Source organism: Carassius auratus, unplaced genomic scaffold (genome assembly GCF_003368295.1).
Source record: "Carassius auratus strain Wakin unplaced genomic scaffold, ASM336829v1 scaf_tig00006684, whole genome shotgun sequence".
Classification (NCBI taxonomy): domain Eukaryota; kingdom Metazoa; phylum Chordata; class Actinopteri; order Cypriniformes; family Cyprinidae; genus Carassius; species Carassius auratus.
Genome location: NW_020523777.1, coordinates 86,508 through 111,937, shown reverse-complemented (window position 1 = coordinate 111,937; position 25,430 = coordinate 86,508). Strand labels below are relative to the sequence as shown.

At 41.5% G+C, this 25,430-nt stretch overlaps 2 protein-coding genes across 2 annotated transcripts; both read right to left on the bottom strand.

Moving 5' to 3' along the window:
• Positions 1 to 1,636: 1,636 nt before the first annotated feature.
• LOC113071238 (putative SCAN domain-containing protein SCAND2P) lies at positions 1,637 to 10,301 on the bottom strand. Its single transcript, XM_026244601.1, has 5 exons — positions 8,169 to 10,301; positions 3,063 to 3,116; positions 2,441 to 2,536; positions 1,834 to 1,903; positions 1,637 to 1,710 (listed from the first exon to the last, which is right to left on the bottom strand). Exons 1-4 carry the CDS (start codon positions 8,787 to 8,789, stop codon positions 1,898 to 1,900), a joined length of 777 nt encoding a protein of 258 aa, XP_026100386.1. The 5' UTR covers positions 8,790 to 10,301; the 3' UTR covers positions 1,637 to 1,710; positions 1,834 to 1,897.
• Positions 10,302 to 10,529: 228 nt separating this feature from the next.
• LOC113071233 (cadherin-like protein 26) lies at positions 10,530 to 18,826 on the bottom strand. The gene is made up of 11 exons (XM_026244597.1): positions 18,740 to 18,826; positions 16,546 to 16,599; positions 15,984 to 16,079; positions 15,310 to 15,465; positions 15,035 to 15,182; positions 13,301 to 13,476; positions 13,097 to 13,225; positions 12,260 to 12,442; positions 11,575 to 11,846; positions 10,824 to 10,966; positions 10,530 to 10,669 (listed from the first exon to the last, which is right to left on the bottom strand). The coding sequence occupies exons 1-11, from the start codon at positions 18,773 to 18,775 to the stop codon at positions 10,545 to 10,547; spliced, it is 1,518 nt and encodes a 505-aa protein (XP_026100382.1). The 5' UTR covers positions 18,776 to 18,826; the 3' UTR covers positions 10,530 to 10,544.
• Positions 18,827 to 25,430: the final 6,604 nt, after the last annotated feature.

The window sequence follows — 25,430 nt, the reverse complement described above, 5'->3', positions numbered from 1 at the left end:
CTGTTACGGGCTTTCCGTTAACACACTGAAATAACGGCTCCTCGTTCTCAACTTCTATCTCCAGCTCTATGATCTCAGTTTTCAGGAAATTCTTCCCCTGTTAAAATACAAACATATTAAAAGCTGTCCATCTTGTGAAAATAATGTGGAACTAGCATGTGTATTGAAAGAAATAACAAGGAAAAGTAGGTGTGTAAACCGGGTCTGTTTTTCATATATATGAATTCAACTGAAAAATAAGCCCCCAGAGCATTCAGGCCACTCTCTCATCTGCCATTGGTAGAAAAGTAACAGTTTAGTCCATCTCCAAGCTCAATGTTATTGTGTTGAGCTGGTCTGAATGCTTAAACAATGTTTTGAAAGCACCACACGAGTTGAATAATTCACCACTACATATGGCTAACTTGCTATAGTCTCTGTACATTAAGTTATGATTAAAGAAACATCATGAGAGAAAAACTGCACAATTTATCTTCACATGTAACCCTGGAGCACAAAACCAGTCTTAAGTCGCTGGGGTATATTTTTAGCAATAGCCAAAAAAACATTGTATTGGTCAAAATTATTGATTTTTCTGAGCCTGTCCTCCAGGGAAAACTGACCATATAGGTTGTTTGCGCAAGCACCTTATTACGACCTATATGAAAGTGAAAGTAAAAAAAGTTATGTGACATTCAACCAAGTATGGTGACCCATACACAGAATTCGTGCTCTGCATTTAACCCATCCAAAGTGCACACACAAAGCAGTGAACACACACAATCCAATTTAAACACACTCTGAGCAGTGGGCATCATTTATGCTGCAGCGCCCGGGGAGCAGTTGGGGGTTATGTGTCTTGCTCAAGGGCACCTCAGTCGTGATATTACCGGCCCAAGATTCGAACCCACAACCCTAGGGTTAGGAGTCAAACCCTCTAACCACTAGGCCATGACTTCCACAGACTTGTGTTGCATCTGTCGTCATGAAATGATGTATAACTTCATTACAAACAAAATGCGTGTTTATTTAAATGCAATATGTGGAATTTTTACACCTATCTCATAGTAATTTGTACATATTTTACTAGGTGGATTATTCGTTCAAATGACCACACCGAACCGCACCCCAAAACCTGCCACTCACAGAAATCATGCTAAATTATGATTTATACAACATATTAATTTTATGAGCGTGTGCATTCTCTGGGATATGATCGTATGATTACATATCATTGTATAACGCAATAGTCTACTAACTGAGCTACACAAAACCCAAATTATAGCGCAAATAAAAGAGGACATAGCATTAATATTAAAACGTCATATTGCCGATAGGGGCACAATTGTAGTATACGCTCTAATGGGTGGTATTTCAGGGATTCTGCCAAAGACCAATACAGGCGTATTGGTTGGAGACAGGTTGCAATTTTCAAGTTGCGATTCTTTTTGCACCCTCAGGTTCTAGATTTTCAAATATTGTCAGTGGAAATCTTTCAAATTATGTGTAAATCTCAATTTCATTTACACATAAGACTGGTTTTGTGGTCCAGGGTCATATATGCAGTAACATGCTCTCACAACCTTCAGTCGTGTTCTCTGGAACGTGTACGCTGATAGAGTTCGTATTGAACACAGGACTATTGTCATTTTTGTCCTTTATTTCTACATTAAATGACAGTGTTTTATCCACAGTGGCATCAGTTTTCCTGTCCAGCACATCAAAGTCCACCTACAAAAGAAACAAAAAGACACAGTGAACTAAATCAATATAAACTGAGTCCAAACTATGATTTTCACTGTATTGTTTTGCATTAGTGTCATTATAAATTCAACAAATCTTGATTTGTCTTACGTGGAACAAGGGGTACTCTTCTCTGTCGATGGGCCGGTGTACGTATACAGTCCCTGTGTTTTCATCAATGCTAAACAAACCAATTGTTTGTCATTGTACAGCTAGCATCAATTAAACCAAAAATACATGGCAATCACATACAGTATAATTTATGATGATTTATGTATTTGCATCCATTATTAAGATTGTAAATCCATTATGACATTTAAGCCTACATCAACCAAATGACACCTCAGGACAAACCTTACCAAATTAGCATTGAGTTACTTGGATTTTAGTTTCTAGCTTTGGAGTCATCTAAATGCAAGTGAAGATTCTGTCGGTACATATTTAACATTCACATTTATTCATTTTGTTAACACTTTTATCCAAAGAGACTTACAGTACAAATGAGTATTTCTCTTTTAGTAACAATTATTTTTGTCAAACAAAACACTATTAACACACCTAACACTATTAGCAAGTATCATAATCCAGTGCTATAATGAAAACCTGTGGGCCCTATAAAAATACAACCTTACCCAAACATCCCGAATTCAGCAGCACAGAAAATAAGGATTTTATGGGGAACACAAACAGGCTGAACGATCAGTGATGGGGTGGTTACCGTTGTTACTATAGCGGGATACGTTCCAGACATGTTCTCTTCCAGATCGATGGTGGACAGAACCCATCTTCTCTTTGAACGAATTAGAACAGCATCCTTTGAGACAGAGAGAGATGTAATGAGTGACCAGTTGTAAAAAGGCTACAGAAAAAACTTCTTCTGATTCAAACGGAACTCTGTAGTTCTGGGAAAACAGGCTACAGGGTTAAAAGAGAGAGAGAGAGAAAAGAAAAATAGTATAGAGTATAAATAAAAAAATAATAATTCCTTTATAATTTGACAGAATAGAGTTGATATATTAAGTTACTTTATTACTTTAAAATATAAAATAATAAAATGCATAAAGCTCATTAGATCATGTATGACCTTGTAGAACTCACTGAGCTCAATATGGAAAGACCTTAAGGATGAAGCCTGAAGATTTTGACATATTTTTTAATCTTCTGTTTGATAATAAGGTGTCTTTCAAAGATGCTTACGTGATGTAACGTGTATTTCAATCAAATTTAAGTCTTGTATTATTTCATTATCTTGTATTATTGGATTTGAAGTTGAGGGACAAGCTGTATCGAAACAGTGAGTTGAGATATTATGTCTTGTTTTTTTCTTTTATATTACCTACCGGCTTTTCCCGATTGCTGATAGCATTTTTGCTGGAAGAGACCACGTCATCAACCTATTGAATAGACAAAAACTGGGTAATACTAATTAATAAACATACAATTACTAAACAAACAAGATATTCATTAGAAATCCTTATTAGTACCTGAGAAATTAGTTTTCTATTTCATTGTCATGTTTAAGCACACAAATATAATATTATTATGGTATAAAAACCATATAACATTACTCTGCTGTTTAAACAAATAGTTTACAATACACAGGGGGTTATTGAAATCATAAACCCTGGAATGAGCATTAAACATATGCACTGTACGGTCATACCTTTCTTTAAAGCTCATAAACTTTGTCTAAAAATATATATATATATATATATATATATATATATATATATATATATATATAAACAACAATCCATAAACATCATTGTACCGAATGCCTTACTAACGTCAATGGTGTTATACAAAGATACTGTGGTTAAACCTTCTCATGCCCAATGTACAACATTTATAGATGGTTCAATAAATAAAATAAAAAAATGATGCCAATACAGTATGCACTCTTTTTAAATGACATATATTTTAAGTTCCTTGCATGAGAAACTCTAAAAAACTTGGGAAAGCATGGGAAGCTTAGGGTGTTAGTTCCTCTGCACAATCCAGACAGTAAACACCCAAAATGGTCTCAGATCCCCCTAAACGTTTGGTGAAGTGGCCTGAGTATGGCTCAATTGACTTGTGTAATTTCCCCTTTTAATTCCACTTACATTGTGAAATCCAAAGGCACTGAGGTCACTTTAAGCTGGTTCCCTTCTATGTTCACTTTGATCAAACTGGATTTAGTTAATATAATAATATATTTGATAATATGTGAAGAACATTTAGTTTTTCTAAAGAACCATTTTCAACTTGTTTGGTTTATGAGTACCTATTTTTATGATAATTTTTATCATTTCTTTAGTTATGCCAAGCTCTAAAATATTTTATAAGGTTGAAATTAAATTAAATTTGATCCTTATCCAATATATATATATATATATATATATATATATATATATATATATATATATATATATATATATATACATATATATACATGTAAGATATGCATATAGTGTGCAAATATTATGTATTGTATTTAAAACACAAACTGTGTGAGCAATGAAAATAGCCATTTCAAGTAAAAGGATAATGCATTTTGTATTCCAAAAGGGTTTTCATCACAGAATGTTAACACATACATATAATTTGAGATGTGATGGAAATAACCCCATTAAAATTCAGCAAAATCTCTTATTTATTTAAAAATGTATTTGTAGCCAAGCCAAATCATTACAAAGCTTTACAAATCCCACACAAACCAGCTAAAGACAATAGTGGAGTGGAAAACCAAGATAGGAAGAAATGCTGGAAGGAGCTCAACTCAGCAGTGGCATCTGATGAGGAGGAGTTTAGATGAATTTTGGTGGACTTAAACTTGTATGTACTGACATCTTTTCACGGTTGAAATAAAATAAGGTCTGATGTTCATTCATGTTCATGTTGCACTTTAAGTATGTAACAAGGTTCAACACAGTCTTAATAGGAAGGAAGAAGGCAGGGGTAGGCTTGTTGCTGGGACGCTCGTTTATTTAACATATAAAACAAATCACGATGCCCTCTTGGCATAATCAGCAAAATACTGCTCAATCACATTCAATAACTTCAATTTCACTGCTGAGGCTTCCCAGTGCAGTACGAGGGCCCAGCGTGTCTCTCTCTCTCTCTCTCTCTGTAGTGACTCGGCTTATATCCGGTCTCTCCACACCAATTACTGCAATCAAACACACGTGTTCGTTATTTGCACTTGACCTACTTATGCTTCGCTCTGCTCCCTCGTCTCTCACCTGTTGCAGATTCCGCTAAACCACGCCCCCCTCGGGTTTCATACCCCCACCGCCCGACTCTGGCCGGGGAGCCGTCCGGCCTGCAGCCTCCCCCCCTCCTCCTGGAGAGGAAGTCAGCCACAGCCATCTGTACACCCGGCCTGTGGATCACCTGAAATTTAAAAGGTTGTAAAGCGAGATACCACCGGGTGATCCGCGCGTTGGTATCTTTCATGCGGTGGAGCCACTGCAGGGGAGCGTGGTCCGAACAGAGGGTGAACTCCCGCCCCAGGAGGTAATAGCGGAGGGTAAGAACAGCCCATCTGATAGCCAGACATTCTTTTTCTATGGTGCTGTACATCGTCTCTCTCTTAGAGAGCTTCCGACTGATGTACAGCACCGGCCGTTCTTCCCCCTCCACCTCCTGGGACAGGACTGCGCCCAACCCTCTGTTTGACGCGTCTGTCTGCAAGATAAAGGGGAGAGAAAAGTTAGGAGCATCCAGGAGTGGTCCGCCACACAGAGCAGCCTTTATCTGGGTGAAAGCCTGCTGGCACTGCTCCGTCCACTGGACTGTATCTGGTGCCTCTTTTTTAGTTAAGTCAGTCAGCGGGCTAGCAGTATCCGAAAAATTAGGTACAAACCTTCTATAATAACCTGCTAGCCCCAGGAACTGTCTAACCTCCTTTTTGGTCTTAGGCCTTAGACACGTTGCAACTGCTGCAGTCTTATCAATTTGGGGACGCACCTGTCCATGACCAAAGTGGAAACCCAGATATCTTACTTCCACCCGCCCAATTGCACACTTCTTTGGATTAGCCGTAAGCCCAGCCCTCCTCAGCGTCTTCAGGGCCGCTCGCAAATGCTGCATATGTCGCTGCCAATCCCCACTGTAGATGATGATGTCATCCAGGTAGGCGGCGGCATATGCAGCATGCAGACGGAGAATTTTGTCCATCAGACACTGAAAAGTGGCTGGAGCCCCGAATAACCCGAACGGAAGAGTAAACCGAACAGCGTGGTGAAAGCTGTTTTTTCTTTGGTCATGGGAGACAAGGGGATCTGCCAATAACCCTTAGTTAAGTCCAGCGTCGAGTAAAAGTGAGCAGTGCCTAGTCGATCAAGCAATTCGTCCAACCTGGGCATTGGATATGCGTCGAATTTCGACACAGCATTCACCTTTCTATAATCCACACAGAACCGCACGGAGCCGTCTGTTTTAGGCAATAAGACTATTGGGCTCGCCCAGTCACTGTTGGACTCTTCTATTACTCCCATTTCTAGCATTGCCTCTAACTCCCCTTGAACCACCTTTTTTTATGTTCAGGCAATCTATACGGCCGGCTGCGAACTACCACGCCCGGCTCGGTCTCAGCATGGTGCTGAATGAGATCTGTTCGACCAGGCAGGGGCGAGCACACATCAGCAAAGGCTGATTGGATGGACTTTATATCAGTGAGCTGCGAGGGCGAGAGGTGGTCTCCTCCAGGGGCCAGAGTGAGAGATTGTGAATTGAACTCGCTTCTGGACCGAGATCCTCCTCCCCACTCACTACCGTCGCCAGCATCACTGATTCCGCCTCAGACCATTTTTTTAGCAGGTTGAGGTGATATATTTGATGTGCCCCTCCCCTATCCGTTCGAGCTACCTCATACTGTAGTTAAGATCCCCAACCCGCCGTGTGACCTAAAAGGGTCCTTGCCACTTCGCGAGTAACTTTGAACTAGACGTAGGGAGTAATACAAGCACTTTATCTCCCAGTGCAAATTGACGTAGTCTAGCCCCCATGTTGTACAAACGACTCTGTTTGTCTTGAGCCTGCAACAAATTCTCCATTGACAGCCGCCCCAACGTGTGGAGTTTTGTTCTCAAGTCCATGACATATTGAATTTCGTTTTTACAATTAGAAGGTCCGTCCTCCCAAGTTTCTTTAAGGACGTTGAGGACCCCGCGGGACTGGCGCCCATAAAGAAGCTCGAAGGGGGAAAACCCGTGCTTGCGGGACCTCCCGTACAGCGAACAAGAGGGGTTCTAGCCACTTATCCCAATTTTTGGCGTCTTCTTGAACGAACATACGAATTATGGATTTTAACGTGCGATTAAATCGTTCGACCAGCCCATCTGTTTGTGGGTGATAGACACTTGTTCGAATCGATCTAATGCCCGATAACTCGTAAAGCTCGCGAATAGTACGTGACATAAACGCCGTGCCCTGGTCGGTGAGGATCTCCTTTGGGATCCCCACCCGGGAGATTAATTGAAACAGTGCACTCGCTACACTCTTAGCGGAAATAGTGCGGAGAGGCACTGCTTCAGTATATCGCGTTGCATAGTCCACCAGAACTAATGCAAAGCGATGTCCCCGTGCTGACCGCTCTAATGGCCCCATGAGGTCCATGCCAATTCGTTCGAAGGGGACCTGCATTAATGGTAGGGGGCACAATGGTGCTTTTGGGGTGGCCGGTGGATTCACCAACTGACATTCACGACAAGCCGCGCACCACCTGCGCACATTCTCGTGAATGCCCGGCCAGAAGAAGCGGGCCATGAGACGGTTTAGTGTAGCCGCTTGCCCTAAATGCCCAGCCATTGGATTACAATGAGCCGCCTGGAAAAGCATTTCCCGACGGCTTTTAGGTATTAATAACTGGGCTGTATCTTGCTTTGTCTGGGCGTCTTGGATCACCCGATACAACTTATCTTTTAAAATTGAAAAATAAGGATAAGAGAGCGGTTGATCAGGGTGGTGAAGCTGCCGTCGATAGAACAAACCTGGTCAAAGGCATTTTTCAGCGTGTCATCGCGGGACTGTTCCAGGGGAAAATCATCGCGCTCAGGGAGGATGTTCCGCTCGAGAGCACTCGGTTCCCCTGCAACAGGCTCCGGAGGTTCTGGTTCAGCCTCTCCCACCTGTGCAACCACTACTCTAGCCTTCTCTCGTTTCCCCCAAGAGACATCCTAACACAAATACTCCAATAATTTATTAAACGAGGGCCAATTCATACCCAGAATTAACGGATGTCTGAGGTGCGGATTAACTGCCACCTCAATTCTATGTTTTTCTCCCCTAAATTTTATATCCACAGGCAAAATAGGATAATTCACCACTTCCCCATGTACACACCGAACCTTAACCATGCGGCTATTATCCAATGCCCTCGGATGAATCAGACTTTGATGGATGGAGGTTTGGTTACATTCTGAATCCACCAAAGCCTGATATGTACCCCCCTTGATACTCACTGGTATTTGGTATAGGCCAGCTTGATCGAGGGCAGCCTTTGGCACGTCGGGGACCCGGATCAACGTCCCCACTTCCATCAACGGACACCTTTCAATAAAATGCCCTGGTTCCCCGCAGCGCCAACAGGCAGGCCCAGACTTTACTGCCACCCTGGCGGCAGGAAGTAGGTCAAGCGATTGGCGAGGAGAGAGCGGAGAGGGCTTGGCTTGGGGAAAGGATCCCGTGGGCGGACTCCCACCCCTGGGAGGAGCCCTGGGCCTTGCTGCTGGTTCGGCCCCGTAACCTGTCCTCCACCTCGGGGCTAGCTTCGGCGGAAGCCCTCCACGGGACCTGGGGAGAGGGACAGATTTGGAGAGAGAGAGGGGAGGGGAGGAAAGAGAGGGAGAGAGAGAGGCAGATGGTAAGAGGTCGCCGACCCCTGGACACGCCACCATTTGGTCTTCCGCCAGCTGGATGGCCTGGTTCAGTGACGTCGGGCGGTGGCACTGGACCCACTGTGCAGTCTTCCTCGGCAGCTTGGCCACGAACTGCTCCAGTACCACACGATTGATCACGTCCTCGACGTCGCTACTGTTGGCCATCAACCACTTGCTGCAGGAGTCCCGGAGCTGCTGTGCCATCACGAAGGGCCGGCCTGACTCTTCCAGGGTCAGAGTCCTGAACCTCTGGCAATGTTGCTCCGGGGTCCGACCGACCTGCTGGAGGATGGCACGCTTGAGGTCCTGGTAGGCCAGGAGGTTTGGACTGGCAGTTGGTGAGTTACTACCTGCGCTTCTCCGGACAGCAGGGGAATGAGCCGCAGGGGCCAGTCCGCGGGGGGCCACCCTCGAGCCTCTGCCGACTTCTCAAACAGGTCCAGGAAGGCCTCCGGATCATCTTGAGGCCCCATCTTGTTGAGCGGCAGAGGAGATGTATTGTCTTTGAACGAGGGGGTGGCCCGGACCATCCGGTCTACCCAGCTCCGGAACAGCTCGCAGTCTTCATGCTGGGCCCGGAGGAGCGCCTCAAAGCGTTTGTCCTGCTCCACCTTGATCGCCAGCATGTGTTGGTGTTGTTCCTGATGAAGACCGGCGAGCGACTGGATGATGTCCGCAAATGGCATACCTGACGGAGATTGCATGGTGGCGATGCTCTTCTTCCTTCCCGGGGTTTCGGCACCAGTGTAACAAGGTTCAACACAGTCTTAATAGGAAGGAAGAAGGCAGGGGTCGGCTTGTTGCTGGGACGCTCATTTATTTAACATATAAAACAAATCACGATGCCATCTTGGCATAATCAGCAAAATACTGCTCAATCACAGTCCATAACTTCAATTTCACTGCTGAGGCTTCCCAGTGCAGTACAAGGTCCCAGCGTCTCTCTCTCTCTCTCTCTCTGCGGTGACTCGGCTTATATCCGGTCTCTCCACGCCAATTACTGCAATCAAACACACGTGTTCGTTATTTGCACTTGACCTACTTACGCCTCGCTCTGCTCCCTCGTCTCTCTCCCGTTGCAGATTACGCCAAACCACGCCCCCCTCGCCACAAAGTACATATGTAAAGACATTATGCAATCTGAAACAACACAACAATCTGTCCAGACACATTAAAGAGCCACATAACTGTATTTACTGTTTGCATTTCTTTAAAAATTTACATGTTTAATATAATGTGAATGCTGAGACCTTGTTTCATACCATAGGTAATCTGCTCTTTGTAAGAAATTATGTGTAGTGTGAGAGCAGCATGGCTTGATGGGTTGAACTTCATGAACTGCACCTCCTAGACTAAAACCTAGCTACAACCACCAAACTCGACCCAGACTTTCAGAATGGTCTGAAATTAGTTGCTATGTCTTTTCTTACTGATCTGACTTCTGATTTTTGTAAACCAGATTACCCAAACCACCAGAAATCCCATAGACTTTTACTGAAGGTGCTTAAACTTCTGTGCATTGAGACTTGTGGTGTATTTAAGATGTCTATTGCTATAGCAAAGCTGAACAACTCCTTACAGAAAAAAAACTGCTAAGTTTGCATAAGTTGCATCTGAGGGATGCTTTGGCTGGTCTCCCATGCTAGTTTTAAAATGGTTTTGGCAACTTTTGAGCTGGTCAGGCTGATCTTAGCTGGGAAATCTGCTAAAAGAACCACCACGTCTAAACCAGCTATCACTGTAAAAAAAAAAAAAAAAAAAAAGGACAAAGGCTAAGTAAATATATAACAGGAAAAAGATGCAGCTTTTGCTTAGAATAAATTAATAAAATTGAAAACGATATATTAATATTAAGTAAATTCTAAATATATACTTAATTTTTACATGTAGATTTTAGACAACCAACCAACAAGTAAATTTGAATTGCAACTCTGTGGCATATTTACATGAATTTATAAATTACTTCACACGATCAACTTTGTTCATACCCATGACTGTATTTTTGGAGGTGAGCTGGGGAGCATTATCGTTTAAGTCGCCTAGGTGGACCAAAATGGTACATGTACCTGTACCTGGAGGCTCTCCTGTGAACAGCATGTGAAAAAAAGTCAATAACAGCTAAGATTAAATTAGTGTTCTTAAGAACAAAAAAAAGATATACATTTCAATGTTTTTGCAAAAATTTGGATTGTGTTGAACATAATGAGAACAGATCGATACACTAGAGTTGAAGCTTACCATCATCTATAGCATGCACCTCGACTGTGTAGATGCCATTTTTGACAAATGGAGACTCCCGGTCCATCGTTTTAACTGTTGTGATCTTTCCTGTCTTCTGATCCACACTCACCCATTGGGCTGGGTCTTGCACTATCTCATACCTACATACACACATACAGACGCTTACTCTCTGTTACATCAACGCCCTGTTTCCTCTACATCTCTGGTGTGAGTCTGTTTTTGTTAACTAAACTGAATGTTTTATTCATTTTATATTTGCATTCTACATAATACAATTATATATATACACACACACACACACACTTTTTTTCATATACTGTATCATTGAAAAGTTTAGGGTCAGCATTATTATTTTCTTTTGTTAACACTTTAATTTAGAGACCAATTCTCACTCTTAACTAGTTGCTTATTAGCGTGCCTATTACTAGCATATTGGCTGTGTATTAATACTTATAAAAGCACATATTAATATTTTATTCTGCATGACCATATTTTGGATCCCTTAACCCTTGACATAGTTAATAGTTAGTTAATAGTGAGAATTGGTCCTCAGACAAAAGAGTGATATCATTTAATATATTTTATTACACATTACATATTTTAGCATATAATTTGATTAAAAATTGTATATATCACATTAAATTCCATGATAGAATAAAAGGAAATAAAAAAATTAAAGTAGCATACAAATCCTCAAAATGAATCGTTTTAATTGATGAGTAATTTATGCTGTGAAGCTCAACCAAACCTGAGTTTGCTAATGTCTGAGTCCTCATCTTTGATCTCGGGCACGAACAGCACATCTCCTATAGGTCCATTTTCATTCCGGTAGACTTTTTCTGTTGGATTCTTAAACACGGGGGGATCGTTCGAATCAATGACTTTCACTGCCACTTTGGCAGTGTTTGGTTTTGGATTGGTACCTGTTACGGGCTTTCCGTTAACACACTGAAATAACGGCTCCTCGTTCTCAACTTCTATCTCCAGCTCTATGATCTCAGTTTTCAGGAAATTCTTCCCCTGTTAAAATACAAACATATTAAAAGATGTCCATCTTGTGAACATAATGTGGAACTAGCATGTGTATTGAAAGAAATAACAAGGAAAAGTAGGTGTGTAAACCAGGTCTGTTTTTCATATATATGAATTCAACTGAAAAATAAGCAATGGCTACTATCATCAAAAAACAGTTGATGGTACCCAGTAACTTCTACAGTTTTGAAAAATAAATATATATATATATATATATATATATATATATATATATATATATATATATATATATATATATATATACACACACACATGGAAGTCAATGGGAAGCAGCAACTCTTTGGTACCAGCATTCCTCTAATATCTTCTTTTGTATCTACTATTACTTTAAGCTTTTTTAAGAAGTGCATGAAATATTTAAAGGCAACAGTGGCATTTACCTTGACAACAGACAGCACACCTTCATTGGTTTTGGGGTCTGTCTCAATCTTATAATTGTTTTCCTCATTGCCCTTCGTGATGGAGAACACCGCTCTTGAAGCAGGTGTGTTTGGTGCGTCCATGTCTTTGATGCCAATTCTTAGAATCTCTTTTAATTCCATTTCCATCACTTCAGTGTTGTACTGTTACACACATACACACACACAGAGACATATATTAATTTATTCAAAGCGTAACATATCACATATCATTCATTAATAAGCCAAATAAATAAATATTTAAGGATAAAAAAACAACTAACAAAATATTTTTTTCTTTTCTTTTTTCTAAAGTTCCCATTAAGTTATGAAATAATAAATAGTATGAGTTCAAAATGTCTATTTTTATATGTTTTAATTTCTCAAGTAATAATGTTAAAAGCATTCCATTTGATTATTTTGCAAATCTAATGGGAATGTTAGGTTTGAATGTTCTGAAACATGAAACAAACAAACAAACAAAAGAATAAAACATAAAAAAGTTTTGAGATCATTATTAAAACCTTGAGCGGATGTTCTATAAATGTTACTGGGAAAACAATTGTACAAGCATGTTGAAAGATACAAATGAACATTGCCAGAAGATTAGCATATATATGTATGTATATACACAGGTTTCCCAAATATTTCTGTCTTTGGTCAGCTCAAAACTCATGCGTGTAAACACATTTTTAAACTGAATCACACATTCACAGTGTTTACATTTTTCTCCCACATCAATCTACAGTAGTCATGGCTTCCTTCTAGTTCCTTCTAGAATGCATATTAAACTGGGATTGTATGACTAGCCTGACTCACCGTGGCCGAACTGAATTCTGGGGGATGGGTGTTAGAATCAGTGATTAACAGAATGGCAGTTGCAGTTGAAGACATTGGAGGTGTACCTTGATCCTTCGCTTCAACAAGCACTTTATATTGTTTTGCTTTCTAAAATACGGGAGACAGAAGAGATGAGAAATACTGAAAAATGCTGAAAACATGTATTCGTCTTCGATTACTCACGTCATAATCAAAGCATCCTGTGAAGGCGAGCTGTTGGACTGTACTTGTCCCATGCATGTCCCTGATGGTAATGTTTGGTGAGGCAGGGTCTTGTGACACCACCGTCATGTTGAACTGGGAATTAAGAGTATCCTTCTCATCATTGTCATGAGCTTGTAATGTTGCTTGGAGTATGCCTATGAAAACAAGAATGATTAGAAAGAGAGCACAAACTCTCTGCTTATCATTTATTTTTAACAGTTTCAATGACTGCTTCTTTGGTTTTGACATTTTAAAAGTTATAGTACGATAAAATATTACAATTAATTATGTTATCTGAAAAGATCAAGAACAATATGATTCCTCAATATATGATAAATCCAAAAATCATAACACTGCATTTTTATGAGTGTGTGTCATTTCTGTGTCGCCAAACAGAATTCATGTTTTCAAACAGATTTCCATACTTTAAAAAAAGGTACAAAAGCTGTCACTGGTGTGGTACTGTTTCAAAAGGTATGTACCTTTTAGTTACTAATATGTATACTTTAGGTAATAATGTGTATCTTCAAGGTACTAAGCTGCACCCTTTATGGGTAAATAAGGTACAATTATGTACCTATTGATACTGCCCCACTGACAGCTTTTGCAACTTTTTTTCCCCAGAGCATTCAGGCCACTCCCTCATCTGCCATTGGTGGAAAAAACTGTTTAGTCCTGCCCCAAACTCAATGTTGTTGTATTGAGCTGGTCTGAATGCTTAAACAAACAGAACAATGTTTTGAAAGCACCACACACGACAAGTAGAATAAGTCACCCCTACATATGTCTCTGTATATTAAGTTATGATTTAAGAATGCATCATAAGAGAAAAACTGCACATTTTATCTTCTTATGTGACCCTGGAGCACAAAACCAGTCTTAAGTTGCTGGGGTATATTTAAAGCAATAGCCAAAAAAACATTATATGTGTCAAAATTATGGATTTTTCTGAGCCTGTCCTCCAACAAAAAAAACGATCATATAGGTTGTTTATGCAAGCACCTTATTAAATCCTATATCTATGTTTTAAAGTTAAGCGCCCTCTAGCAGGCATAAAAATAATGCAAGTATTGTGTTGCATCTGTTGGCATGAAATGACGTATAACGTCATTACCAATTAAAACGCACGTTTATTTAAATGGAATGTGTGGACTTTTTACACCGATCTCACAGTAATTTGTAAATATTTTACTAGGTGGCTTACTTGTTCGAATGACCACACCGAATCCCACCCCAAATCTACCCCTCACAGAAATCATGCTTAATTATGATTTATTGAGCATATACATTTTATGAGCATGTGTGTTATGTGGGATCAAACCCATGATCACATGATTACATATCAATGTATAACGCAATAGTCTACTTACTAAGCTACACGAAACCCAAATTAAAGCGCAAATAAAATAGTACAAAACATAAATATGAAAAGGTCCTATTGCCGATAGGGGAACAAATGTAGTATGCGCTCTGATGGGTGGTATTTCAGGGATTTGGACAAAGACCTATACAGGCGTATTGGTTGGACGACAGGTTGCGTTTTTCCTCAGTATTTAGATTTTTTTGCACACTCAGATTCTAGCTTTTCAAATTTTGTCAATGGAAATCTTATATTTTCAGATTTCAGATTAAGTATAAATCTCAATTTCATTTACATATAAGACTGGTTTTGTGGTCCAGGGTCACATATATGCAGTAACATGTTCTCACAACCTTCAGGCGTGTTCTCTGGAACGTGTACGCTGATAGGGTTCGTATTGAACACAGGACTATTGTCATTCTTGTCCTTTATTTCTACATTAAATGACAGTGTTTTATCCACAGTGGCATCAGTTTTCCTGTCCAGCACATCAAAGTCCACCTACAAAAGAAACAAAAAGACACAGTGAACAAAATCAATATAAACTGAATAAGTCCAAACTATGATTTTCACTGTATTGTTTTGCATTAGTGTCATTATAAATTCAACAAATCTTGATTTGTCTTACGTGGAACAAGGGGTACTCTTCTCTGTCGATGGGCCGGTGTACGTATACAGTCCCTGTGTTTTCATCAATGGTAAACAAACCAAATGGTTTCTCTGTCACCCCTTGTCCTTTGATGCGGAACTTGACGGAGGTGTCCTCCTTTTTGTCATTGTACAGCTAGCATCAATTAAACCAAAAATACATGACAATCACATACAGTATAATTTATGTTGATAAATGTATTTGCATCCATTATTAAGATTGTAAATCCATTATGACATTTAAGCCTACATCAACCAAATGACACCTCAGGACAAACTTTACCAAATTGGCATTGAGTTACATGGATTTTAGTTTCTAGCTTTGGGGTCATCTAAATGCAAGTGAAGATACTGTCCGTACACATTCAACATTCACATTTATTCATTTTGTTAACACTTTTATCCAAAGAGACTTACAAATGAGTATTTCTCTTTTAGTAACAATTAAATTTGTCAAACAAATGCTCTCCATAATAATGTTCCTCCACCTAACACTATTAGCAAGTATCATAATCAAGTGCTATAATGAAAACCTGTGGGCTCTCTATAAAAATAAAACCTCCGAATGAAACATCCCGAATACGGCAGCACAGAAAATAAAGATTTTATGAGGAACACAAACAGGCTGAACGATCAGTGATCGGGTGAAGTTACCGTTGTAACTATAGTGGGATATGGTCCAGGCATGTTCTCTTCCAGATCGATGGTGGACAGAACCCATCTTCTCTTTGAACGAATGAGAACAGCATCCTTTGAGACAGAGAGAGATGTATTGAGTGACCAGTTGTAAAAAAGGCTACAGACAAACTTCTTCTGATTCAAATGGAACTCTGTTATTCTGGGAAAACAGGCTACAGGGTAAAAAGAGAGAGAGAGAGAGAAAAGAAAATAAATAAAAAAATAATTCCTTTATAATTTTACAGAAGAGATTTTATATATTAAGTTACTTTAAATTCTAAAATAATAAAATACATAAAGCTCATTAGATCACGTGTGACCTTTTGAGACTCACCAAACTCAATTTGGAAAGACAGATTTTTTTTTTAAACTTCTGTTTGATAATAAGGTGTTTTTCAAAGATGCCATTACTTATGTGATGTAACGTATTTAAATCAGAATTAAGTCTTGTATTATTGCATTTGAAGTTGAGAGACAAGTTGTGTCGAAACAGTGAGCTGAGATATTATGTGCTGACTTGATCTTTTATATTACCTACCCGCTTTTCCCGATTGCTGATATCATTTTTGCTGGAAGAGACCACGTCAACAACCTAGTGAATAGACAAAAACTGGGTAATACTAATTAATAAACATACAATTATTCAACTAACAAGATATTCAATAGTTTAATGTTTGATCAGGCTCCCGTCCACCAGAGGGAGCCTTCACCTGAATTCTGAACTCTGCCACTTCCTGTTCCTGCCACATCAGTTCCTGTCTTGTCATTTCCTGTCACCCTGTATTTAAGCCATGTGTTTGCTATGCCACATTGCGAAGTATTGCCAGTTCACTGCCTTACTAAGCGTTTTTCATGTCTCCTTTGCTGATTATTGTTATGACCATTGCTTTAGCCTTTTTGACTCACATTTTTGGATTACTGTTTTGGATTTGTTTGCCATTGGACTGTTTTGCCTGTATTTTGACCAAAGCCTGTGACCTGAATACGAGTTGTGATTACCATTTGGATTTTTTCAGCAGACCATTTAATAAAGACCCGCTTATGGAATCTACACTGCCTAAATCCTCCTTACAAATAGAAATCCTTCTTAATACTTGAGAAATTAGTTTTCTATTTCATTGTCATGTTTAAGCACACAAATATAATATTATTATCATTTAAAAACCATATTACCTGGCTGTGCTGTAACTGTTTAAACAAATAGATTAAAAGTTCAATACGCAGGAGGTTGTTGAAATCGTAAATCCTGGAATGAGCATTTAACATTTACACTGTATGGTAATACCTTTCTTTAAAGCTAATAAACTTTGGCTGAAATAAAAAAAATAATATATTGATTGACATTTGTTTCAATTTCTTTTAATAACACTCTGTAATGTTGTCTAGCTTGTTTTAAGAATGAGAAACACAGTTGACATGAGAAACAACAATCCATAAACATCATTGTACCGAATGCCTTACTAACATCAAAGGTGTTATATAAAGATCATGTGGGTTAAACCTTCTCACGCTCAATGTACAAAATTTATAGATGGTCCAATCAACAAAATAAAAAATGATGCGAATACAGTATGCACTCTTTTTAAATGACATATATTTTAAGTTCCTTGCTTGGGAAACTCTAAAAAACTTGGGAAAGCATGGGAAGCTTAGGGTGTTAGTTCCTCTGCACAATCCAGACAGTAAACACCCAAAATGGTCTCAGATCCCCCTAAACGTTTGATGAAGTGGCCTGAGTATGGCTCAATTGACTTGTGTAATGTCCCCTTTTAATTCCACTTACATTGTGAAATCTGAAAGCACTGAGGTCACTTTAAACTGGTTCCCTTTTAGGTTCACTTTGATCAAACTGGATTTGGTTAATATAACAATATTTTTGATAATTTTTGAAACCGCACTTAGAAACATTTTTGTCTACCATCAACTCCACTGTCTATGAAGTTCCTAAATTAATTTTGGAATATTTTTTTCTAAATATGAAGAACATTTAGTTTTCTAAAGAACCATTTTCAACTTGAATCTTGAAAAAAAGAACCTTTTATAGAATGGAAAGATTCCATGGATGTAAAGGTTCTTCATGGAACCATCACAATGCCAGGAATGTTTATTTTAAAAGTGTAGAAGTCCTTAGAAAAAGCATGGTTTCTAACTCATAAATTATAACCACTCAATGTAACCGACACCACGCTTACTATCTATGGAAAACACAAGGAAGCGACATCACAGGTAAACAAATAACTTAAAAACGTTATCCGTTGCCATAGAAATGTCACTTGATAAGAACAGCAAATGTGTTTCATAAACCATGGACGAATCCGTTCCATGTTTAGTTCCTCCTCAACAAGTGTATGACTTTAATGCTCTCTAACTGCTGCATAGTAGCCTAAACCATGACAAACTTCTTTCGTGATCGCAAGAATTATATTTCACACAGAACTGACATACTTCAAGAATTTCTAGTATTCATTTCAAGTTTCAAAGACATATATACAGAGAATTGCAGTAGGCTATTTATCTTAAATGCATTCTAATTACTTCTGCATTTGTCTGCAGTGTTTTGTTTTTTTAGCATCAGCTCTTAACAATCCCATTATTAAATATAATGTAGTTTATTGTGGTTTTATTATATGAGATTTTTAAAAGCTCCAATTAGACAGTTTAGTCAACACTTAACATTAAAGATTTAATAAAATAATTAACAATGATGATTATGATAATAAAAGGTGACTCACAGCAAGTAGAATCAGAAAGAAGGTGATCTTCATCATTCTGCTGCACTTCTGTTTGCAAGTGCTCTCCAAATGTCAGATTAGCCCCTTTGGCAATCACTTTAAATAGGATTACATGTAAAGCGAGTCAACATTACACACCCTTTGTGTACTTCTTTGCATCTATGAGGATGTGTGTGTGTGTGTGTGTGTGTGTGTGTGTGTGTGTGTGTGTGTGTGTGTGTGTGAGTGTGTGAGCAGTGCCTTTGAATACAATGAGTCATCTACACGATGTCACGCTGTCAGTCTCTGTTTTCCTGGGTGTTCCCTAGTGAGCTCACTTCTCCTTAGGCACTTCACCATAGGCACTTTAATTCCTCTAGTCTGGTTCTGTCTTCACAGTAATTGCACTCCAATTAAATCGCACAGGTGCTGACAATCCTTTGTCATTAGTCTCCCTATATATAGGTGTCTTTCTCTGTCATCTGTATGGAGTCGATACCCTATGTGCTTATGTTCTTGTCTCCCGAGACTTCCCCTTACCTTCTCGTTCCTCCGAGTTTCCTATCCGATTCATCCGGTTCCCTCTTTTGTTTTGTTTTGTTTGTCTCTCAAGACAGTTTATTTTGTATTTAACCTTTTTGTGCAATAAACCATACCTGCAATTGGATCCTACCCTCTCCTTGTGTTTTTCCCAAAACCCAACCGTCACAGAAGGACTCCATCCACAAGGATCCAGCGGTAAGTCTTTTCATGTCTCCCCAACCAGCATGGTGGAGCGGAGGGAGAAGTATTTAAGATTGACCTCCTTCCACCAAGAGGGCAATGAAGAGGGAGTCATGGCACTGGTGTTCTGGTCCCTGGCCGAGGGCATGGGGTACAATGATGCGGCCCTGAAGGAATATATTAACTTTGGACTGGATGACCCGGTTCCTCAGGAAGAACTGGATCAACTGGACACATTCGGGTTCTGGGAGTTTGTGTGCTACTTGCAACCACTCCTGTATCTTCCGGTAGGATGGCCGCCAGTCCAGAACCACTGCCCAAGTTGGTCACCAGCCCAGCGCCACAGCACAAAATGGCCGCCAGCCCAGCGCCACAGCACGAGATGGCCGCCAGCACAGCGCCACAGCACAAGATGGCCGCCAGCTCAGAGCCACTGCCCAAGTTGGTCACCAGCCCAGTGCCACAGCACAAAATGGCCGCCAGCCCAGCGCCACAGCACAAGATGACCGACAGCCCAGCATCACAGCACAAGATGGCTGCCAGCCCAGCGCCACAGCACAAGATGGCCGACTCAACGCCTGAGTCTCCAGACAAGGTGCCACCGGTTCGCCATCGTAAAGGGCGGAGGAGGAGGAGACAGGTGTCTACCGTTCCTCAAAGCCTGGAGGATGTTTCCAAGCGGGCCGCTGCTGTTCCGGAGGCCGAGGCGGTGCCCGCTGCTGTTCCGGAGGCCGAGGCGGTGCCCGCTGCTGTTCTGGAGGCCGAGGCGGTGCCCGCTGCTGTTCCCGAAGCCGAGGCGGTGTCCGATGCTGTTCCCGAAGCCGAGGCGGTGTCCGATGCTGTTCCGGAGGCCGAGGAGGTGCCCAAGGCCGTTCCCGAGGAGGTGCCCGATGCTGTTCCCAAGGCGGTGCCCGATGCTGTTCTGGAGTTCCTGTTGACCCTCCAGAGTCAGGGCTAGTCACCGTCGACCATCCAGAGTCAGGGCTAGTCACCGTCGACCTTCCAGAGTCAGGGCTAGTCACCGTCGACCTTCCAGAGTCAGGGCTAGTCACCGTCGACCTTCCAGAGTCAGGGCTAGTCACCGTCGACCTTCCAGAGTCAAGTCATGTTTCGGTTGTTCCTCTTGAATCAAGTCAGATTCCTATTGACCTTCCCAAGTCGAGTCATGTTTCAGTTGTTCCTCTTGAATCAAGTCCGATTCCTATTGATCTTCCCGAGTCGAGTCATGTTTCAGTTGTTCCTCTTGAATCAAGTCAGATTCCTATTGACCTTCCCAAGTCGAGTCATGTTTCAGTTGTTCCTCTTGAATCAAGTCAGATTCCTATTGACCTTCCCGAGTCGAGTCAGGTGCCCGTTGACTTTCCTGAGTTGAGTCAGTTTCCAGTTGACCCTTCGGAGTCGAGTCAGGGCTAGTCACAGTCGACCCTCCAGAGTCAGGGCTAGTCACAGTCGACCCTCCAGAGTCAGGGCTAGTCACAGTCGACCCTCCAGAGTCAGGGCTAGTCACAGTCGACCCTCCAGAGTCAGGGCTAGTCACAGTCGACCCTCCAGAGTCAGGGCTAGTCACAGTCGACCCTCCAGAGTCAGGGCTAGTCACAGTCGACCCTCCAGAGTCAGGGCTAGTCACCGTCGACCTTCCAGAGTCAGGGCTAGTCACCGTCGACCTTCCAGAGTCAGGGTTAGTCACCGTGGACCTTCCAGAGTCAAGTCATGTTTCGGTTGTTCCTCTTGAATCAAGTCAGTTTCCTATTGACCTTCCCAAGTCGAGTCATGTTTCAGTTGTTCCTCTTGAATCAAGTCAGATTCCTAATGATCTTCCCGAGTCGAGTCATGTTTCAGTTGTTCCTCTTGAATCAAGTCAGATTCCTATTGACCTTCCTGAGTCGAGTCAGGTGCCCGTTGACTTTCCTGAGTTGAGTCAGTTTCCAGTTGACCCTTCGGAGTCGAGTCAGGGTTAGTCACAGTCGACCCTCCAGAGTCAGGGCTAGTCACCGTCGACCTTCCAGAGTCAGGGCTAGTCACCGTCGACCTTCCAGAGTCAGGGCTAGTCACCGTCGACCTTCCAGAGTCAGGGCTAGTCACCGTCGACCTTCCAGAGTCAGGGCTAGTCACCGTCGACCTTCCAGAGTCAGGGCTAGTCACCGTCGACCTTCCAGAGTCAGGGCTAGTCACCGTCGACCTTCCAGAGTCAGGGCTAGTCACCGTCGACCTTCCAGAGTCAGGGCTAGTCACCGTCGACCTTTTAGAGTCAGGGCTAGTCACCGTCGACCTTCCAGAGTCGAGTCATGTTTCAGTTGTTCCTCTTGAATCAAGTCAGATTCCTATTGACCTTCCCGAGTCGAGTCATGTTTCAGTGGTTCCTCTTGAATCAAGTCAGATTCCTGTTGACTCTCCCAAGTCGAGTCAGGTGCCCGTTGACTTTCCTGAGTTGAGTCAGTTTCCAGTTGACCCTTCGGAGTCGAGTCAGGGCTAGTCACCGTCGACCCTCCAGAGTCAGGGCTAGTCACCGTCGACCCTCCAGAGTCAGGGCTAGTCATAATATTATGTAATTTTATTTAAAACACAATCAATGTGAGCAATGAAAATAGCAATTTCAAGTAAAAGGATAATGCATTTTGTATTCCAAAAGGGTTTTCATCACTGAATGTTTTTTAACACAAAGATATAATTTGAGATGTGATGGAAATAACCCCATTTAAACAAACCTGAACCAGCTAATCAAGGTCTGCATGATAAACTAGAAACTTCCAGGTGAGTGGAAGCAAGTTGAAGGCTAAACTCTACAAGCCGTTGAACGTTAGATAATGTGATTATGTGATAATGTGATAGATAATGTGATGACACGAAGACAGATTAACATCCTCTGGAATTGCTTTTCTCCATATTACCTAATCAACTTTTGCACTCATTAAAATGCTGCAAAATTTCTTATTTAATTTATTTAAAAATGTATTTGTAGCCAAATCATTACAAAGCTTTACAAATCCCACACAAACCAGCCAAAGACAATAGTGGAGTGGAAAACCAATAACCTGAGATAGGAAGAAATCTCTGCCAACTGTCTGACAAACAAATCATGTAGGAGTTTAGATTAATTTTGGTGGATTTAAACTTGAAAAGCTGTATGTAGTGACATCTTTTCATGACTGAAATAAAAAATGTCTGTTGTTCATTCATGTTTATGTTGCACTTTAAGTACATATGTAAAGACAAGTGGTTCACACGCCGCTTGAACTGAGACAATACAACAATCTATCCAGACACATTAAAGAGCCACATAACTGTATTTACTGTTTGAATTTCTTTAAACATGTACAACATTTGAATGCTGAGACCTTGTTTCATACCAGAGGTAACCTGCTCTGTGTGAGAAATTATGCGTAGTGTGAGAGCAGCATGGCTTGATGGGTTGAACTTCATGAACTGCACCTCCTAGACTACAACCTAGCTACAACAACCAAACTCGGCCCAGACCTTCAGAATGGTCTGAAATTAGTTGCTATGTCTTTTCTTACTGATCTGACTTCTGATTTTCGTAATCCAGATTATCAAAACCACCAGAAATCCCATAGACTTTTACAGAAGGTGCTTAAACTTCTGTGCATTAAGACTTGTGGTGTATTTAAGATGTCTATTGCTATAGCAAAGCTGAACAACTCCCTACTGAAAACTAGCTGAATCTGGTGGGATGCTTTGGCTGGTCTCCCATGCTACTTTTGAGCTGGTCAGGCTGATCTTAGGTGGGATATCTGCTAAAAGAACCACCCAGTCTAAACCAGCTATCACTGTAACAAAAAGTAAAAAGGCTAAGTAAATAAAACAGGAAAAACATGCAGCTTCTGCTTAGAATAATTTAATAAAATTGAAAACTCTATATGTTAATATTACATAAATTATAAATATATACTTAATGTTTACATGTAGATATTAGACAGCCATCCAACAAGTAAATTTGAATTGCAACTCTCTAGTATATTTACATGAATTTATAAATTACTTAAAAAACGTAAAAAATCATGTAAAATTTACACCGTCTTGAAGAAAGGAAACGTCTCAGTTTACAAATGTAACCAACAGGGAACGAGACAATACGTCATCGACGCTATGGGGGAATGCCTCAGGTGTGACAGGTGTCTGAAATCAAATATCAACTCACAGCAATCATGCTGAATGGCGACAGCCATGAATCATCAGCTTGAATGATTAGCGTGCGACCTGGATATATAAAAAGGGCGCCTTGAAACCATGACAATATCCTTTCATCTGAAGGGACTGTTTGGCAGGCAGACCCGAGGCATGGCTGGGAGATGTCTCATCTCGTTCCATGTTCTCAGAGAACAAAGGTTACATTTGTAACCTGAGACGTTCCCTTTCGAAGGAAACTTCGACAATACGTCATCGTATTGGGGAACGAAATACCCACGCTGCCATGCTAAAGGGAGTGCATGCCCAATGGCAGTGACAACTGTCAGAACCAGCAATTCAATGAACGCTAGAACCACTCACCCTCAGGTCACACAGGGCTGTCAGTGACAGCACTCCCTACGGTCCCCACTCCCTACGGTCATAGCCCAAAGCTATATGATACCACAGAAAACCTCCGTAAACATAGTTTAGTGAAAGATCTACCTGGGCCTGCTCAAGGTCCTAGGACCACAACTTCAACTTCTTAGAAGGGGTCCATTCTAGGGAATGTGGCTAGGGAACCCGGGGGAACCCCAGCCAGTCACTATTCAGGGGAATCTACCACCTGAAATGCCACCAGGCAGGCCTGACCTGGTGTCACTACATAAGACACTACAGACTGGCCACTTCCTGTCTGTCCGAAAACAGAGCCTCTGGACACTTGCCTTTAGGAAGGCATCCAACCCGAGGAACTGCGGAGTAGGCAGTGAACCACTCGGCCCGGATCTCAGAGACGGGATATCCTGGAGAGTATAACTCAGCACAGTGCTTTACAACCCTTGCCAGCGAGGGGAGTTTCTCTACTCGATCCACGAATCTACCCAGTGTTTGTGTTTCAAAACACTGAGGAGGCCTGTGAGGGCCTAAGGACTGATCTAACTAGGAGGCCTCATGAGAGGCCTACGACCGACTGACCAGACTCAGGAGACCACATACTCACATTGACCCTCAGTGAGGGGAGCATAAAATCTACTTGGTAGGCAACCATGCTGTACCAGGATAAAGAGGGTCCAGGAGGGAACCCGTAGCAGAGAATAAAAACTTGAGCCGAGCCAGGGCGCAAGCTCACCTTCGGTAGCTGCCTGATAAGGACTGCTAAACTGAAAGTAAGCGGCCACTAGCTTACAAAACCCAGCATCACCGTGAAACTACTCCAAGGGAGACGTGGAGAGGCCTACTACCTGACAACCACAGTATGTGGGAGTTCACCTTCGGAGAGGCCTGGTGAAGCCTACTACCTGATAACCACAATATGTGGGAGTTCACCTACAGAGAGGCCTAGAGAGGCCTACTACCTGTTACCAGATAACCACCTTAAGTGGAAACTGAAAGTAATTTGGAACTCAACTCCTGGGAGGCCTGGTGAGGCCTGCCACCTGACAACCACAGTATGTGGGAGCTCAACTTCAGGGAGGCCTAGTGAGGCCTACTACCTGATAAACACAGTGCATGGGAGTTCACTTACAGAGTGGAAACTCAAAGTATGAAAACCATGACATGAAGGAGCTTACTTTCAGGGAGGCCTGGAGAGGCCTACTACCTGAAAACCATAGCTGATTGTGAGCCAGACTGGCAGTCCAGTTGACTGTCTTTGGGGCTTTGCCTTCAGGGAGGCCTTATGAGGCCTACTACCTGATAGTTCAAAAAAGCGAAAATTCAACTTCAGGGAGGCCTTTGGGGCCTGCCACCTAGTAACCACAGTATGTGGGATTTAACCCTCAGCGAGGCCTATTAAGCCTACGACTTGACCACCACAAAATGTGGGAGCCCACCTTCAGGAGGCCTGAAGAGGCCTACTACCTAA